Genomic DNA, 18,854 nt, shown 5'->3' with positions numbered 1-18,854 from the left:
AGTACCAAATCACCATGTTCTTGAGTTTGTGCAACTCATAACCCTGGCTGGATGTTAAACCGATGTTTGAGTCTAGTCTACAGATTGGCAGTTGACATGAGCGAGTTTACCGAGATCAAAGATGTTTTTCTTGGAAAGTTTTCTGGAAGGCAGGTAGGCCGGGGTCTCAGTATTGAATTAACAGATTCTAACTGTTCAAGAATGGGTTTGGTGCCGATTGGTTCTAGCTCGGTTTGGGGCATTGTGTATCTCCTCATTGTGTGCTTTGAGTCTCAGGAATTCTTAAAAGGATTTCAAGGGGGAGGGGGATACTTCTGTACAGGAAGAAAACAAGTTTTGTGGGAGGGGGCACAGTATCGGTTACGTGATAACCATACTCCTCATTGGCCCTATATGCTTTAAACAAGGTTATCAACCAAAATACCAACATCACATGTGCTACCAAGTTTTTTAGCTAAGCAGGTTTTTATGCAAGCAGCATTAATTTATTAACAGCTATTATGAAAGGGCGGCACTGGTCAGCCAGTGCCAAAGAAAGGTTCTTTCATTGTAATAGTAAGGCTGTCAGATGCTCTGATCGTCTTCAGGAAAATTACTTCTTTGAAGAGAAATCTTCTCATGATTGTTGCATGCACTGTGTGTTTATTGAGAATTTGATGATTTGAAAATGAGTTTATTTCATAAGAAACCAGAGTGTGTCACTGTGTCACTGTCAAGGTCATACTTTCAGGTAAGGTGCGGGGGTGCACCACGCCCCCGGCCCGGCACGATGTTTGGTCCCGCACTAGTTCACAATTCGCAGAATGAGAGTGGACCATGACCAAACAGAATTTTTATAAAGGAATGTTAATATTCAATGAAAGGGATGAAAGTATTCTCCCAGCTAGAAGGGCAAGTTATGTTGCACGACCTTGAAAACAAGTTCACAGCCCTTTTTGCTTTACTGCAAAAAGTATTCGCGGTTTCTGACTTCATCGAAATTTAAAGATTGTAATGATTGTTGCCGGAAGGCTTGATGTTGATCATGGCCATGGTTCGATGTTACTGTATAATATTATGCGGCTTAGTAAAACTAACACTAGTCAAAGAAAAGGCAAAGTCGAAAGAGGGCGCTGTTTAAATTGACGCGCCTGTAACTAGATGATCAAGCAAGACGAGGAAGCAAAATGCGGGCGCTCCACACATCCGCCAATAACTGGCTCATCACCGAGCAATCTGTAATTTCTTAAGAGAGAAGCATTTTTTCAACAAGTGGAAGAGTCAGTCTGCTAATGACTAGGCCTACTGCTTACAGCAAATATGATTCGTTTTCCATTTAAATTAAGATTTCACAAAATGTGGATGTGACCAGAGAATGAGGAATGGCTATCGTTTGTGTTTCTTGTGGTGGAAAAATTTATATTACAAAAACTTACAGTTCAATCTACCTTCTAGGAGGAAGAAATACATTAAGAGGGACAAGTCAACAACACTCCCTGTTCCTTCATTATTTGCTAGAAGCCCAAAAGGTATAATGTCATATTTGTTTTGCGTGTTACAGTAGCTTTGCATAAAGTGGCCGGGCCTGCTTTAGATTTATGTACTGACCGAACCAATACGCTTACAGATAGCCTGTAATCGCTCATTTAAGTTAAATCTAATAAAATCGCATAACTTTGCTCAGGGTTAATTTTCTCAATCATTTGATAAGTCTTAAAACCATCGGTGGAATTGGGCTAAAGATTATAGGGGCGACTGATTAATGAAAACTGAACACAATCTTCACAAAGGTTGGTGATTTATTGTCATGTATTCTGATACAAAAAAAACCATGCAAAATGAGGTAATTGAAACACTGCTCAATTATTTCTTGAAGCTTGTGGTAAGGCATACATTTGGAGGTAAAAGCTGTGAATATACTTGGTTAGAAGAAAAAGAGCTTTATTTAAATATTAAACTATCTTGGATGCACTTCTTTTGCTTTATTTCCCCCACAGAGTTGTGTATTCACAGTAATATTTAGCACTAATTCAGAACATCAATTTTAGGAAAACTACAGTTTTGAATACTGGAGAATATAAATTTTTAACTGAAGACTTGTTTAATTAAATAGAACAAATATACCCCAAAATTAGTTCAAATTGTCCTTGAAATGTTTAAATTTTAATTGATTTAATGTTTCAAAAAGTTCCCCATAAAAGTAAGCACAAACATGCACAAATTTGGTCACTCTCCATTACTCCTTTTGTTTTATTTCCCCACAGAGTTGTGTATTTATCACAGTAATATTTAGCACTAATTCAGAACATCAATTTTAAGAAATATTTATACAGTTTTGAATACTGGAGATTATCAATTTTTAACTGAAGACTTAATTAATTAAATACAAAAATATACCCCAAATGAGTTCAAATTGTCCTTGAAATGTTTAAATTTTAATTGATTTAATGTTCAAAAAAGTAACTCATTAAAACGAGCACAACATGCACAAATTTGGTCACTAAAATTGCAGGGAACACTTTGGCCGCACCAATTAAAATCTGTGAGAAAAACTGTAATGTATACCTGAAAAAGGATACCAGCGAATTATGAAGTAAAGTAATGTTTGTGACTGGTTTCCTGCTTATAATAGCATACTTTTGTTGAGTTATGTTTTCGACATAAACAGTTTCATAATTTGGGCATAATGTCCAGTGGGGTCCTTCGGTACTTTGCAATTTACATTTTTTTTACTCACTTTGTTCCCTGATTATCAGAAATATCTTCATGTAGATCATTTTAAATTGTTTCATATGTGTGGCAAATACAAAAAATGAAATGAAAATTGAAAAAATTGATTTATTTGGAAAAGTTTTATTTGTAAAGATGAATGCAACATTTATGAGGATTTTTTGTTGAGCTATTATTTATCTTATGCGTTTAAAAAATATAATCTTTAATTTTTTTCCCCTGAGATTCTGATTTTCAATCAAATTGACACATTTTATCTAGACCTTCACTTTGAATTAAATTGTTTTGAGATACTCAAATTTCAGTAGAAACTGAAACACTGCTCTAAAGATTAACTTGCTCAAATTGAATTTCATGTATCTCCAGAATTGAAAAAAAAACAAAACACACCAACAACTTGCATTTTGAATTTGATTGCCACTATATCTTATATTTTGCAGTTTCGTTGACTTGATCATCCTATGAAATGGCACATTATATATACTCTCTTTTGGAAACACTGTTTACTCCCCAAAACAATAACAGTTTTTTGCTCACTTCCAAAATGTTTGACAAGCACTCTATCATTCTAGTTGAAACTGTTAAGAGCCACCATCTCTTATTACAAAACCCTCACATCCTCAATGTACACATTCTACTTTTTGAGTTAAAAAATGCCATATGTACAATTTCAAAAAAGAAAAAGAAAAAAAAAGAGCAACTAAACAAATGTTAAATTTGCATTGGAGATATTCCAAAATGTAATATTAACACAATGTAGTTAGTTAAACCCATACAACAATGTGTGTAAAGCAGTGCATACTCAGTATTTTCCTCCAGAAAATAAATTCACAGGCACTAACACTCGGCTGGGGTTTGAACCCATGACCATTGTCATTCCAGAGCACAGCCTAATTTCATGGCTCTGCTTATCATAAGCAAAGAATCAGAAGCAGGGAACTCTTCGCCTATTTCAAGCTGTTTCAAAGGTTAGCAGGGAATATCTGCTTGTGTTTGTCCATAGTCCACATTTCTAGACATATTTTGCTTACACAGCTAGCGCTTATACTGTAAGCAAAGAATGGTTACTGCAAGCCCAGAATTCGGTGGTAACAGAGCCATGAAACTGGGCCCAGATAATTGACCACTAGGACTGTCTGGATTGCTTTGTATACAGTGCTTTACACACATCAGTGTATGGGTAAAACAAAGAAAAATTTAACAGTTGATTGATAAGACATTCAGTTCTTATGTGCCATTATGGCCTGATATGTAGTTCCTCCATTCCCGGAATCTTCATGAACCAAATCCTCCATGGTAACATCTTGAAACCCCGCGCTTCTTAAGACATCCATGTACTGCTCTGGATTCCAGTTTGTACCTTTCAGAAAACCCTTTTCAGCCGCTGCAGCTACAGACGCAACATTCATCGTAGTGACCATGAATCCACCAGGTTTAAGAACCCTGTATAGTTCACCAGCGACAGTCGCTGGTTCCGGCCAGAAGTAGAAGCAGTTACAGTGGAAGATACGATCCATCAGGGTATCTGAGTAGGGGAGGCTTGCAGCATCTCCAAATACAACTTGTAATCGTCCACTTGCTATCTCAGACTGGAGACTTTTCGTTACATCAGCCAACATTTCCTTAGAGTAGTCAATACCATAAACTTTACCTGGAATTTGATCATACAAAGACAAAAAACAAAACAACAGTAAGTTTGTAACAATATCGATGGTTTACAGAACAACCAGGACGCATGCGCGTCACTTTATTGGTGACCGAGGTCATATTAGTACATGACTCAAATACCATAACCAAGGTTAAAGGGGAATTATACCATAACAAAGTTAAAGGGGAATTATACCTTTGGTTTGTTGAAGTGTTCAATTGTTTTAATCCTATGCATGTGCTTTGAATAGAAGAAGTTAACGTACCATCTTTGATTATTTCGCAGGCTGCTTTGAGACCAATTCCTGGACCGAATCCAACCTCTAAGATGTGGTGATGGGACTCCAGATGGCAACGTCGCACTGCATTGTGCTCTAAATAAGCATTTTTGTTCTTGATAAGCCTCTGCAATAAAAAAGAAAAAAGGAAACAATTCACTATATTTGTAATTAATTTTAGATTAAACATCAAATATACTGGAGAAGGATTTGAACTTGCAACCTCAAGGTTAATGTGCCCATACTCAACCAACTGATCTTTGTTTAGGTGCCATAGAAGCTATTTAACCTGTAACTACCATATAATGGGAGAACAAGTTCAGACCAAATAATTTCAAAGGATGCTTTCATATTGTAACCATCTTCAAAACAAATATTAGCTTTCAGGTAAAAAATTCACAATTTTCATTCAGGGTCATTGCCAGACCCTACCTTTACAAACATACCTTGACTACTGCTCCTGTGAGACTTCCAGATGGTTTCCGAAGATTCCTTCCAACTGAATTTGAGAGTCCCATTCTCAAATACAAGGTTTCCTCAACAGGAATTCTGTAGTAAATTGGATCTACAAAGGCTGCAATGTACAGAAAATTACTTGGTAAGAGACATTCTATTCTTTGATACAAAGATACAAACTTCACAGTATGATGTAAATTTTGTAAAGTGTGTGGGAAGGAGGCTTATAAAGAAAAGATTCAACATTATTATCACTAGCAGTTGCCTCCATTGTAGTATCCCTTTGGTGGTGGTAGTTATTGTATAGATCATAACCCTCAGCCACACAGAGCAGAGGCTCCAATAGCATTTGTAGCCCAACTGTAGTTTGCGGATACTTTGATGATCAAAGCAGTCGACTCAGTTACTGGGTGCTGTACTCTTTTTTTGAAATTTTGAATTGGAACAGTCATACTCTAGCACGATTGATCAATTCAACATTTCATGTGTTCTTTTTCAAAATGTTGGCTTGACCTAACTAAGCCCACCTTGTTGAGCTGTTAATGGCTCTCTTTTAACATCGGTCTTACTCTTAGTGATGAGACCAATGTTAAAAGAGAACCATTATTAACAGCTGATGGCTCTCTTTTAACATCGGTCTTAGTGATGAGACCAATGTGAATGTTAAAAGAGAGCCATTAATAGCTCAACAAGGTGGGCTAGCTTGACACCTACACTTGTTCAAGTTCAAGTAAAATTTCAATAATTGCGATATTTCAACTTTCCACGGTCGTGGAGACGATAGCGGTAGGAGCCTCATAGTTCTAGGGGACTAGGAGTAGTAGGCTATGATGACCAACAAAACATCTACAAAATATTATTGATACAAAATATCAAAAGAAAGACAAAAGAGAAAAACCCCAACCAAAGTCGCAAAGTCAGAAAGACCAACTAATTTTCCCATCCAGGTAATCTTCCGGTCGTCGCCACCAATTTATCCGCCGTTAATTAACTCCAGAACCACTGAATTTTTTTCTTACCTTAGAAGAAGGGTTAACGCATATATACATCCAGAAAAAAAAGAGAGAAAAAAAAAAAAGTGCCGGAAGTTGGTGGCGACGACGTAAAATTTTTCCAAGAACTATAATGTCTGAACAACAAGTTCAAAGTTCACCGACTTTAAAAAACAACATAAACCACACAAAATACAGGAACACATTTATTTCTGTACTCACCCTGTTGCTGTCACGTCTGCATGTGGCCCCCACAGTCAAAACAATCAAATTAGGTCAAAGTTCACTCCTACGGATACCAGTTATTTTATGCACACATTGGATAATAGTGGTTAACGCTGGTGTCCTTCAATGCTTCCTCCAACGCAATATAATTTTATAAGATGACATCAACGTTCAGTATGGTTGTAATGTATGTGGGTGTGTAAATAAAAACGTGATGGTCGAACACGAAGATGTTTTTTAATCCTATTCAACGATTGAGCTGAAAAACACAATTTCTTCGAACCAAGTGAAGTCCTGCAGAGCTTGCCATTTTTCAGAAGAGTTTGGGTGAGTATACCAAAAGAAGTAAATGCCACCATGGGTACGACATGGTACGACGAGATACATTTATCATGACTTGTTTCGTAGTTCAACCTCCAACTTACTCAGTCAATCATTAGCGTTAGTTGGTTGGTTCACTAACGCTAATGATTGACTGGTTGGTTCATGGTTGGTTGGGTTGGAATAAAACCACATTCTCGTGATTAATCCAATGGCAATGCAAATGGCAATATGATTTTATAATTATGACTCATTTAGTAACCCTATGGGTGACTGAGATAGAATTTAGGGCCATTGGTTGACCTAAGCATCATGACCTAAGTAATACAGGAATGTGCACACATTAATTTAAATCAAACAGTGTCAGTGAGGCTAATTAACAATTTAACCTATTTACAGTTACACTTTTAAACTTTTAGTTTTACATTTTATTGATTGCTTTTGAATTTAAAGTTGGCCCACACCTCCGCCATCCACTTTGCTCTTGCAGACTCCCGCTGCTGGAAGTATAGGATTTGTGTAAATTTTGCCATCATCTTTCAGTTGCTGATCCAGGGGGCACAACTCCTCCTGGCTCCGCATCAACCGAATGAAAGAATTTGAAATTAACATAATAAATAATTGGGCCACACTTAGTAATTAAATTGGTAGTGTAGTCAGTATGGAGGTCCTTAGAGACCCAGTTATGGGGCACTGTACTCCTTTTTTCTTCGGCCCCTAAAAAGGATGCGGGCGGGGACAATCATCTGGTATTATTTTTTATTTAGCCTTATGTATTTAATAATAACCAGGTACGAAGCAATCCTTTTTTTATTGTTGTTTTTGTTTGACTAATCATAGCCATAGAGAATGGACTAACTTTCAGCCCCATTCTAAATTTGGGGCTAATTCACATGACCTCCCCTGAACTCTACAATTAATTTGGTCCTACATTATTTGTATAATACTCCAACAACTTCCAGTTGAATGGTTGAGTGAGAGGTATTTGTCATATTTTTCTTCACATTCATTATTTGTCTTTTTGTTGTTGTAAACATTCTTTGATTTAGGCAGACATTGAAGGAATACACCAAATAGTATTGTCATTGAAATGAGCATCACAAGTGGACTGAGTCATTCTAAAAGGTTATTTCTGGGTGTTTTGGTCCTGCTCACCGTCGATGCCATTTGGGTTGCTTCCTCTGAGCTTACACGGGTAAGGAGAAAACAAAATGATAAGGAAAGGGCCTCAATTGCAATATGGTAAACAAACTGGCAGCGTTCTCCCTGGCCAATAATGTCAGTGTAAGGGTAGCAATATGGTAAACAAACTGGCAGCATTCTCCCTGGCCAATAATGTCGGTGTAAGGGTAGCAATATGGTAAACAAACTGGCAGCGTTCTCCCTGGCCAATAATGTCAGTGTAAGGGTAGCAATATGGTAAACAAACTGGCAGCGTTCTCCCTGGCCAATAATGTCGGTGTAAGGGTAGCAATATGGTAAACAAACTGGCAGCATTCTCCCTGGCCAATAATGTCAGTGTAAGGGTAGCAATATGGTAAACAAACTGGCAGCATTCTCCCTGGCCAATAATGTCGGTGTAAGGGTAGCAATATGGTAAACAAACTGGCAGCATTCTCCCTGGCCAATAATGTCAGTGTAAGGGTAGCAATATGGTAAACAAACTGGCAGCATTCTCCCTGGCCAATAATGTCAGTGTAAGGGTAACAATTAAAAGTGATATTCTTTATTTTCATTGCAAATTTAACATCTTGACATCATGTTACATAGTAATTTGTATTTTTTTCTGCATTTGATGTATTTATTGTATGCGCTGTAGAGTATTATTGCAATATAAATGTACGCTAATATTTCACCTTTCCAAGTTTATCTTTCATTAAAAAAGGGGAAGGGATTTCAGTTTAAAAGCCCTGAACTAATGATACCTCTTATCTCTTTTTGATCGTAATCGTTTTTAAATGCTGAAGATTTGTTTACATTAGAGTTGCACTTCATAAATATCAACAAACCTAAACTTCAAATATTTGTATGAAAGTTTATCTGCAGAATTCATTTCCTAAAATGAACATTCAGAATCAGCAGTGCCTGAGGTCAAATGTAAGATTCGCTTATTGACATTGAGGTAGATTCATAACAAAGAGACTGCATTTTACTATTAAAGCCTGCCCCTGGATTGTAAGAGATTGTTTGACTTTGTGTGGTGAAGCATTGAGATCAAAGGTTAGAGATTATACGAGAAATTAACCACAAACTTGGTAAAAAGTAGTGAACTTTTAGAGGTTACCTTTGCTCTAAAATTGGCCTTTGTTGTTAACATAATCAGGGTCTGGAGTTTGTAGGGAAAAATTCACAAGATAAAAGGGCTTGTAGCTCCAAGTTGTTACTGGACCAGAATGTTTTCACAAGACAGATTCAAAATGAGAAAAGACATGAAAAGATCGGAATCAAAATGACAACCCAGTTGAACATATAAGCTGTTTTTGTTGTTTTGGATTTTTTAGAAGAGATTGTCATTTGTTTTTTGGGTGAGAAGACTTTGATAACTATTCAAATAATTTATTTAAACTGGTTTTGCTTTAGCTATTGTGAAATAAACTTCAATTAAACAGTGGCTCAATGTTGGCACTTGAGTACACATTGTAAAAGGTCTTTAGCTTGTGATTCTAACTGGTTTAAAATATATTCCGATGTTTACTTTTCCTGTAGTATATTTTCAAAGATGAGGGTTATGACAAACCTTTCTTCAGTACCTACTTAAAGACGTCAATGTTCATGCTGTATCTGCTGGGATTTATATTTTGGAGGCCATGGAGAAAGATGTGCTCAGAATGCATTGGAAAACCAAGTGCACATGTGAGTACTGGGAAGAAGTTTGAACCCTCTATCTGTGCCCTGTAGGCAGTTTGGCTAGCGTGTGGCCTCAATCCTCCTATAACCTTTTTTCGATGTTGATCCCCACCAAATTGTTTAGAGTGTTCTATCCTTTGAAAAGCACTAGTTGTTTTAGGACTACTGGCTTAAGTTCTTCTTAATCCTTCACCAAACTTTAGTTTGGTCAAATTTTACAAAGGTCAAGTTATGGTCATTTGCTCTGTTGAACCAATGCAAATGCATTATAAATAGAATAGTGCTGATATAATCAGCTGTGCCAATATTCATTCGGCTTGAGACAATGCTAGATTTTAAGGAGCAGTCTATTAATAGACTTTATGGAACAGTGTGCCAGCTCCGGTAGAGGTCATTAGTGGCCTATCGACCCGTCCTGTGAGAGTAGGTCAGACTGGTGTTTGTTTATTTTCTTTGTCAGGGATTTACATAATTCCCAAGAAATTGTGTGGAATTAAAAAAAAGAAAACATGTAGTGGAAAATCAAGCTGTTTTATATTTGTTTTATGTTGACAGCCAACGGACATCCAAAGTAACCCTGAAAACATTCAAGGAGACAAAGAAAGATTACTGGTGAGTAGAATTTGTGGATGAACACAACACACAGGACCTATGACTTTATGTCCCATCAGAAAGACGAAGCAATAGCGGTTTTAAGTGTCTTGCTTGAGGGACACAAGTGTCAAGACCAGGACTCGTCCCTTAGTAATAAGAAACCCCAGAGCTTGAGTCCAGTGCACTTGACCACTCGACCACATGCTGAAGAATGCAAACTTCTTTAGTTTATATAAAATATCTGGTTCAAAAAGAAAGAAACGATGACTTGCAATGGAGATATCATATTTTTATTCTTCAGGGTGACCCACTCTATGTTCCGGTAAAGTTTTGCGACAGCGATAAAGAAAGTACAGACAGTAGACACAGCAGCATCAGTGAGCCATGTGAATCTCGTAAGTCATTATTCCATACTTCATTATCTCGCAATCAGTTAGGGATGGAAAACCCAATCCACATAGTGCCCCCAGCGAGATTCAAATAGAGGTCCTAAAGGTTGAAGGCATTCCATTCTTTAAACTCTCTCAACTCCGTCTGGAGCCTAAAAGTCATTCAATACAACAGGTTGTGTTTGGTAGAACAACACAGGTGTAGTCAACAAGTTTAGATTTTATTTATTCTGTTACATATCCAACTTCACAATCAGCACCAATAACGTGATGGATAAGAAACGAGAAGATATTTTAGATGTCGGAGAAAAACCTCAATCGGGGAAAACCCAAACAATGAGATCAAAAACCTAATCCTCATGCCAATGCTCGGGTCTGTGGTGGGATTCAAGTCGGGGTCCACAGAGATGAATGGTAGGGACTGAGCCAACCTGATCCTCCCAATATATTACATTGGTACAGTGCAGGCTGGTAGAGGTTATACATGTATAAGTCAAAATAATGTAGGAAAAGCAAATTAAACAATCCTGCAATGTCAGACACTTTTAAAAACCGTTTTTGTCAGTACATTCAGCACTGGTACTTGTGTTTTTTTTCTTTCAGCTGTGAAAATTGGTCGAGTACGATTCAGTAATCTAATGGAAGTACGACAAATGTCTGGTAAGGAGAAATCTGTTTTGACTGTTTAAGATCAAAGATAGATCAATTGAAAACTGCAGATTGAAACTGGTTGAGTTTGGTTCCTATTCATGCATTTCTCTTTGACAGTATCAGTCCCAAGGGAAAACAATTCCCTAAGTTTGATTCTCGTTAAACACATTTACAATTGAAGAATCATGATTTAAATATGACTTCTCCCATTACAAGATCATCACAATTGTAGTTTTGCTTTCCATTGACAGAGTCCCAGGGTAAGGAGGCCATGCTGTCCAGAATGCCTTACCACGTCGCTCAGAGAAACAACCTCGTTACTCCACCCCCTGTAGGAGAGAAGCTACCTCTATCCCAGGTGGCCAAGATCAGTTTGTCCTTTTGTATTGTGGTAAGTCTCTTACAAAGTATTCAGTTTGTTATCTTCCTATATTGACAAATTGTCCAATGTCCACTTAAGCAATAAAACCTTGTTTGTAAGGAATCAATGCTACAATGTATGACAATGATGAGCAATGATAACAACAAATAGGAGACCTACGGCTTTTCATCCCATCCGAAGGAAGAAGCAGTAATGGTTGTGTATCATGCTTAAGGGCTGGGACTCGAACCCTCACTCTGCTGATCAGAAACACCAGCGTTTAAGATTGCTACACTTGAGTGCTCAGCCATGACACGCCACATAAAGAATCATGACTGTGTGTTTCTACTTTGTTATCTTATGTGTCTCTTTTGTTTTAATCTCTAGTGGTTTTTGGCAAACTTCTCATATCAAGAGGCTTTGGATGACACTCAGATGGCTGTGGTTAATACGTTGTCTTCAACATCAGGTATTATTAGTTGGTTTCCCCCTTTTAAAATTGCTACTCTATTATGAAAACTTGTGAACTAAACAGTTGAATTAAAAGGTTTTAAAAGAGAAAATAAACTGTTGCAAACAACTTACCAACCAAAAGGACCTATGGTATAAATGCAAACAATAGTGGCCTGACATTTTGACCCTAGCAGAGTCTTTCTTGAAACAATAATACTTCAAAGTGTTCTTGTTTCAAAATCAGTTACTGTGTGGATAAGTTTTAGAGATATTTGTATGTTTCTGTTGGAAGAATTATTCTCGAATTATAAAATATTGAAATGAAATCCATAATAAAAGAAATCATCAGCATAATAATCATTACTTGATGACTGGGACAATCTTGAAAAACTCCAAGTCGACTTATACCTTTTTGACAATCAAACGGTGTGAAAAGTAGCGTAGAAGCCAAGCAAATGAAGTATATTCCGTGAATGATCCTCATGTATAAATCCACTAGAATTTTACTGTTAGCTGCAGGATATACTTGAAAATCCATTGCGTTTTCTTTTATGTTGCATGGTTAAGAAGTACGGTTGTTTTTTCCTCCTGCATGTCAGTTTGCCTGAGGCAGTATGACATGTGGGAGGCAAAAGCACATATTCTCCAGGTTTACCACACTTTGATCTCTCTCTCTACTTTCTCTCTATATCCCAGGTGTTTTTACGATGATTCTTGCTGCATTATATCCTAGTTCTTCAGGAGACAAGTTTACACTTACTAAGTTTGTCAGCGTTCTTATCAGGTACTCTCTTTTCAAATACTCCAACTGTCTTGAATAATTAATTAGTCATTTAGGACCCTTTGTGTAATGACAATAGTTACATGTGATTGCATGCCTGGAATGTCATCTTTGAGACCATACGGACTGTGAAGGGGTTAAATCTGTTTCAGCCCTAGGAGTAGGTGGCAACTTTCCCCTGGTGGCTGTTTATTCTGGTGGACAGCCCAAATCAGTCAAGTGTTGCCCTCACCTTGAAGCGGCCGTCCGACCTTGTGATATAGGTGTTCTCTCACTATTCTGTTTTTTATTGATATTGATGATAATTGTTGTTATTTTTGTCCCCAGTGTTAGTGGTATTGCTATGGTGAGTTTCTCTAAAACCAATCAGGACCAAGAGACATTAAAGGTGGGGTCACTTTGGGCGTTAGCTGGAGCCTTACTCTATGCCATCTATTTGGTTATGCTCAAACGCAGAGTGGACAATGAGGACTCGCTGGATCTTCCAATGTTTTTTGGTAAGTGCAAAATTTGATAAGAACCATGGTGTTGGGTACTGGTTTTGATCTGTTTACATTCCACCTAAAGTTTCACAGGCCAATTTACTAGAATGCTACTAAACAAAAACATTGAAATAGTACATTTTAAGATGCATGTAAACACTAACAATTCCTGAAATTTAGAAGAAGAGAAAGTTATGGTCCTGCCATAACAAATGATCACATTACATCTGTAGGACAAAGCAATAGTGGTTCAGTGTATTGCTTAAGGAAGGACAAAAGTGTCAAGGCCATGGGTCAACTTTCCAACTTAGGACTAGTTCCAGGACTCTTTAGTTATTGAAAACTTAAGGACCCTAACTCGAAATAAGACTAGTCTAAACTCTTTGTGAAATACCAACTTGACTCGAACCCACACTCTGCTGATCAGAAAGACCAGAGCTTGATCCCAATGCACTTGACTGCTCGGCCACGACACGACACAGAGAAGAAACTTTGTGATTGATTAATTGTGTTTTTAATTGCAGGTTTTGTGGGTCTGTTTAACTTTGTCCTGATCTGGCCTGGATTGATTATTCTACACGTTGCAAACTGGGAAACATTAGAAATGCCATCAGTTAAAGTCTGGTTGTATTTAGCACTCAATGGAATCGTTGGAACTGTCATCTCAGAGTTTCTCTGGCTTTGGTGAGTAATTATAAGGATTTGTGAGGTGCAAGTTAGTAAAATGATGTTTATGGACATTCAGGGAACATGACAAGATTATTTAAATATCTTTGTGTCAGTGCAACAACATCTCTTAAAATAGCATTTACGTTACATGTGAGTTTGAAAGTATCATTACGATGTGTCTCACTAAAAATAGCCAGAAAGTACACACAAAACCAAAAGGCGTCGAGATACAACGTTTCGCACAATCGAGATACAACAAAATTTGTCATTGGTTTCTGTTTTATATCAAGTAATTTTCTGTGGATGCAAAAGAAAACTACTACACTCGTAGGTGTTGCTCAAACTACTCGATCTGCTTTGCAAGATTACAATTCAGAGAACACACATAAACAAGCTTTTGTTAGGGCAACATTTTTCCTTGAATTATGAATAAATTTCTCTGAATGCTTGTTTTTCTCACAGGGGTTGTTTCTTAACGTCATCCCTCATCGCAACGCTCGCTCTTAGCCTCACCCTTCCTATCTCAATATTCCTGGACATGTACCTCAGTGGAGTAAGTACAGCTTTCCATTCCACAAACAAACCAATAGTCCTCATTTTCCTGAAGACGTGTATTGGGTACTGCTCCAAACTGGGTTTTATTCCAGAGCCAACACTCCTCCTCCTCCAAAAAGAGATGGTTGTACACGCAAGTTTAGAAGTTACAGTCACTTCTTAAATAGTCCTCAATTGATTAATCAAGCAGTATTGATGTATGGTTATTTTTAAAGCCATTTGTCCCTGCCAATTGGTTTTACTCTAATCTGTTGCTGTGGATATTGTTGCTACAGTTCTCATTTACTTTAAAGTCTTTGAGTATGCAATGTGAAGGTTTTAACAATGTAGGCTTGTAATGTCAAAGCAGCCACTGACAAAACAGTCTTCTTGGAATTTATTTTTCTTGATAGAATGTAAGATTTTGTTATAAAAATGAAAAATACTGTCCCCCGCGGTAGATCAAACTCAAAGCTTTTGAATGGATATAAACATGTTTTTACATTTATTGCAGGTGTCCTTTTCACTTCTGTTTTTCGTCGGAGCTGTTCCTATTTTTGTATCTTTCTTTGCCGTCTCGATACTGAATCAGTATAATGACTGGGATCCCCTTTGGGTTGGAATAAGACGCCTTTACAGTCTCCTTAAACCCTACATCTGCTGTTGGTGTAATCGTAGACGGAAACTTCTCATGAGGTGAGAACACTAATAGGAGGCAAGCAGTTTTGGAGTTCGGAATCGATAGTTGATTTGTTGGTTTTCTATTCCTAGGCGCTTAGTGAAGTGAAAGGAAAACAAAATTTTAGGGGATCAGTTTAGCTGAGTGATTTCTTGCTCTGTCTTGACCTCAGTTGACCCTGATTCGAATCCCATCTTAGACCGGAGTCGTGCATGTGGATTGGGTTTTCAGTCCCTACCTGAGTTTCCTGCTAGTATACTCTGTCAATGTCGTGCATGTGGATTGGGTTTTCAGTCCCTACCTGATTTTCCTGCTAGTATACTCTGTCGATGCCGTGCATGTGGATTGGGTTTTCAGTCCCTACCTGAGTTTCCTGCTAGTATACTCTGTCGATGCCGTGCATGTGGATTGGGTTTTCAGTCCCTACCTGATTTTCCTGCTAGTATACTCTGGCGATTGTCAAGAGACAGAGTATACTGTCCGAAATATTGAATCCTCAGATTCTTGTCAGAACAGCCAAACATTCAAAAGGGATCTATATGTTGTCACTGCAACCTGTTTTTGTAACAGAAGCAGTCAAGTGGAAAGAAATGAAAAGAGAGAGAGTTCAGACAGGAGGAAGTTCAACATGGTTTCATTGTGAACCTTAATAGTTTGTATTCAGTTTAATTTTGTGTTGTTTTTATTTGACAGACTGGCGGAAGACAAGGAGCAGTCAGTCAGTCTCATTCCAGATGGAGTCAAAGCGGAAGAGACGGAGCACATCAGCGATTCAGAGAACCATTATTAGAACGGCTATTTTAGTTAACCTTGACTCCTAGAATGTGTATGAGAGAAAAGTGTACAAGGATGAGAATGAATTTACCACCAGATTATCTTTTTCATGGATGAAGTTGAGTTTTGAATTGTGTAAATATTAATGATTAGAATGAAATGAAAATATGTAATATATGATCTGTGTAGTTTAACTCTAATATGAGCTTACGCTTGACAGCAAGAGGGTAGGGTGTTTAAGTTTTTCAGAGATAAACAATATAATACTGAACAATTATTTTGTAGCAAAAAAAAATCATATAGCAAATTTAAAAGTCACCAATCTTACTATCGGTTTTCCAGTTAATTTCATCAAAACCCGTTCAATTTAACACCTGGCTCATTCCATGTGCCCATGGCATCAGCATTCATCAGTTTAAAGTAATTTAATTACAAATTTACCCAGTCAGTTTCCCTTGTGGTTTATATTGATATCTGAAACAAAAAGTCGCATCCCCTTAAGGTGATCCCCTAGCTGCCGCTTCCCAGGTTGTATCGTAATTTGGGTGTGATCCCTGGCTACACGGCAGTTAACGGTTGTATGGCTTCTGACTGGCACCCCCGAACAAAGATATTGACAAAATAGGGACACCGCCAATATAGGGCTAGATAGCTCAGTTGGTAGAGCGCCGGCACGTTAATCCGGAGGTCGTTGGTTCAAATCCCACTCTAGTCAATTCTTTGTTCAACCCCAAAAAGTAATTTAATTAAATTACAATAGTTTAACATTCACTTGTCAAATAACATCATTTAAATGACATCAAGGTGCAACAGTCATTCAATTGTTCATAAGCCAACAACAAGAGGCTCGTTAACCATTCAATTTTATTAGTTGTAAATAGGTAGTAAATATTTAACTGAAGACTAGTGAAAATGTCCTTGAATATCTAAATAAATGAAAAGGAATAACTGAACAAACCTGAATGAGAACATAATCACAGGAGCATGGAAACAGAATGAATGCAAGAAACCTTTATCACGGGTCAAAGGACAGGCGCTCAAAACAAAGCTTGCCGAATAAACGAAGGTCTAGCTAGATGTCGAGAGACTGTCTGCATGTATTGTTATGTTGTGGAAAACCCACAGTATGAATGAATCAGGGAAACATGCATGAATTTGAATGCTCGGTAAATGAAACTGTATTAAATTGTTTGCTGAAATTGACGGGGAAAACCTAACAATTTCTTAAAGTTCCAATGAATCAAATTGCCTAATTGATTATCAACTATCATGCAAGAGGTTCTTGACTATTGCAATCAAGGTTGTGGGTTTGAATCCTACCAAGCTAACTGCTCAATTTCACATAACTACAAGAAGTATTGCTGTCACAATTTCTTGATTTTTGCATTTCATAATTATATACGTTGAACCAGTTTCTATACGAGATTGGCTGTTGCCAGCTTGGTGTTTATATCCCCTTGTGGGAGTTTGCCGAGTTCATTTGACGGGAAGATCATCTTAACAAATGATGCCCTCTTGTGGTTATGTATAAGGTCTATGGAGTGGACTTGAATTTGCCTTTTTTGTATACTTGATGTTTGTAGCTTTTTCTACGTTGCTTCTTTTGTCTTCTACTCATTTCCATAGTGGTGTCAATTTTAGACTTTACAATACTGCTGCTTCTTTTTTTGTATCTAGTAATTTGGTTAGTGTGTGGATTTGTCCGTTGAGCTGTAGTTTATTCAAACCGATACAAAGGGACAGAAAAAAGCGAACCAAAGGCAGGAACATTTCTCTTTTTGTTCCCCTACCTTAATCATTTGTCTTAAACCATTTCAAAGTCGGATTTTGAAATGATGTTATTGGTTGTTTGAAACTAATAATAGTTTGGAAGTTCAATTTCTCTTAAACTGGTTTGAGTATCATTTACTCTGTGTGATGAGATGCTGACTTAACCTTGCCAAATTTGAAAGCAATGCAACAAACAGCATTTTATGTAAATACCACATAATTACATGTGCAAATAAATAATCTTGAAGTATTAAAATTTGTAAATATTATATCAAGGGAGCTTGCAATTTCCTTTGATTCCATTATTATGGTATTAAATATAATATTGCATTTTGTTTAATGAAAGGCTTGTGGATTAACTTAATATGTTTCACAACCAACAGTGTAGAATAATGTACATTACAATGTAAGAATTTGTGTAAATTAAACTACAAAATGAAAGTGACACATGTTGTTGTGGTTATTTGTTGATTTCCTTGTTTTAGTGGGGAAAAATTTATGATATTTCTGGTCACTGTGAAAACAACACAATGCCTTAAAAGTGAATTTAATCACTGAAGCAATAGTGATCGCTGAGGAAAAAGAAGAGTGCTTGCTACGTGAACCGGAAACACTGGGGTTTAACCTCTTCTCTTCTATGATAACTGTCTGGCCGCTTTTATGTGCACCATCAATCCTCTAGTACAGGACCTACAGCTTATAGTGACCCATTGTATATGACAAAGCAAAAATGGAAAAGTATCTTCAAGAATGTGCCATGTCAGGGACTTGTTGAACCAAACTCTGCTGATCAGAAACACCTATGCCTGAGTTCGGTGCTCTTAATCGCTAGCTCAGCAACTACTGCCACCATTGGTTGAAGGGTTATATGTCTTGAAATTGAGGAAAATGAAGATGATGTTTTGAAGAACAATGAGGAGCGAAACTTTAGAGTGATGTTGAGAAATGTTATTTCCAAAGTTAAGGATATTTTTAGGGTTGTTAATCTAAATAGAACCAAAGTTGAAAAGCTATGAAATTACAGTACAACACCATCTACCTATAGTTTTCAGGAAAATAAATCAGTTGGCCAATTCCCCCCCCCCCAGAATTTTGCCAGGAATAAGATTTACTGAGGCCTACGAAATTGGATAGGCATACAACTTGATAATAATGAGAACAATAGGAGTATGTTTATTAATTGCTTGTTGTTAAAATTTAAAAAGCCAGACAGATTCAACATTGTCTTCACGATTTCATAAT

General features: G+C 37.3%; 2 protein-coding genes across 6 annotated transcripts; one reads left to right on the top strand and one right to left on the bottom strand.

The window, feature by feature from the left end:
• Positions 1-1,781: 1,781 nt before the first annotated feature.
• Positions 1,782-6,333, bottom strand: LOC117291432 (demethylmenaquinone methyltransferase-like). Of its 3 annotated transcripts, none has more exons than XM_033773108.1 (4): positions 6,305-6,333; positions 5,081-5,208; positions 4,623-4,761; positions 1,782-4,360 (listed from the first exon to the last, which is right to left on the bottom strand). In XM_033773108.1, exons 2-4 carry the CDS (start codon positions 5,150-5,152, stop codon positions 3,930-3,932), a joined length of 642 nt encoding a protein of 213 aa, XP_033628999.1. In that variant the 5' UTR covers positions 5,153-5,208; positions 6,305-6,333; the 3' UTR covers positions 1,782-3,929. The 3 variants fall into 3 exon arrangements, with proteins under 3 accessions (XP_033628999.1, XP_033628998.1, XP_033629000.1); XM_033773107.1 differs by lacking the exon at positions 6,305-6,333 and adding an exon at positions 6,110-6,290; XM_033773109.1 differs by lacking the exon at positions 6,305-6,333 and adding an exon at positions 5,995-6,015.
• A 132-nt stretch (positions 6,334-6,465) lies between these two features.
• On the top strand, positions 6,466-16,345 carry LOC117291431 (solute carrier family 35 member F5-like). Of its 3 annotated transcripts, none has more exons than XM_033773105.1 (14): positions 6,466-6,634; positions 7,682-7,823; positions 9,335-9,481; positions 10,031-10,087; positions 10,371-10,464; positions 11,062-11,118; positions 11,361-11,500; positions 11,858-11,939; positions 12,620-12,707; positions 13,032-13,201; positions 13,711-13,870; positions 14,318-14,408; positions 14,904-15,085; positions 15,762-16,345. In XM_033773105.1, the coding sequence occupies exons 2-14, from the start codon at positions 7,719-7,721 to the stop codon at positions 15,856-15,858; spliced, it is 1,470 nt and encodes a 489-aa protein (XP_033628996.1). In that variant the 5' UTR covers positions 6,466-6,634; positions 7,682-7,718; the 3' UTR covers positions 15,859-16,345. The 3 variants fall into 3 exon arrangements, with proteins under 3 accessions (XP_033628996.1, XP_033628995.1, XP_033628997.1); XM_033773104.1 differs by having other exon boundaries at positions 7,678-7,823; XM_033773106.1 differs by lacking the exon at positions 7,682-7,823 and having other exon boundaries at positions 6,467-6,634.
• Positions 16,346-18,854: the final 2,509 nt, after the last annotated feature.

The sequence above is a fragment of the Asterias rubens genome, chromosome 6 (genome assembly GCF_902459465.1).
Source record: "Asterias rubens chromosome 6, eAstRub1.3, whole genome shotgun sequence".
NCBI classification, from domain to species: domain Eukaryota; kingdom Metazoa; phylum Echinodermata; class Asteroidea; order Forcipulatida; family Asteriidae; genus Asterias; species Asterias rubens.
The sequence above is the reverse complement of the archived record's forward strand: the minus strand, read 5'-3'. Positions and strand labels throughout refer to the sequence as shown.

Coding starts and splice junctions, on each gene's coding strand:
- LOC117291432 (XM_033773108.1), bottom strand. CDS start 5,152: ATGGGACTCTCAAATTCAGTTGGAAGGAATCTTCGGAAACCATCTGGA. Junction 4,762..5,080: donor TCACAGGAGCAGTAGTCAAG/GTATGTTTGTAA, acceptor TTTTTATTGCAG/AGGCTTATCAAGAACAAAAA. Junction 4,361..4,622: donor CTGCGAAATAATCAAAGATG/GTACGTTAACTT, acceptor ATCAAATTCCAG/GTAAAGTTTATGGTATTGAC.
- LOC117291431 (XM_033773105.1), top strand. CDS start 7,719: ATGAGCATCACAAGTGGACTGAGTCATTCTAAAAGGTTATTTCTGGGT. Junction 12,708..13,031: donor TTTGTCAGCGTTCTTATCAG/GTACTCTCTTTT, acceptor TTTTGTCCCCAG/TGTTAGTGGTATTGCTATGG. Junction 14,409..14,903: donor TGGACATGTACCTCAGTGGA/GTAAGTACAGCT, acceptor CATTTATTGCAG/GTGTCCTTTTCACTTCTGTT.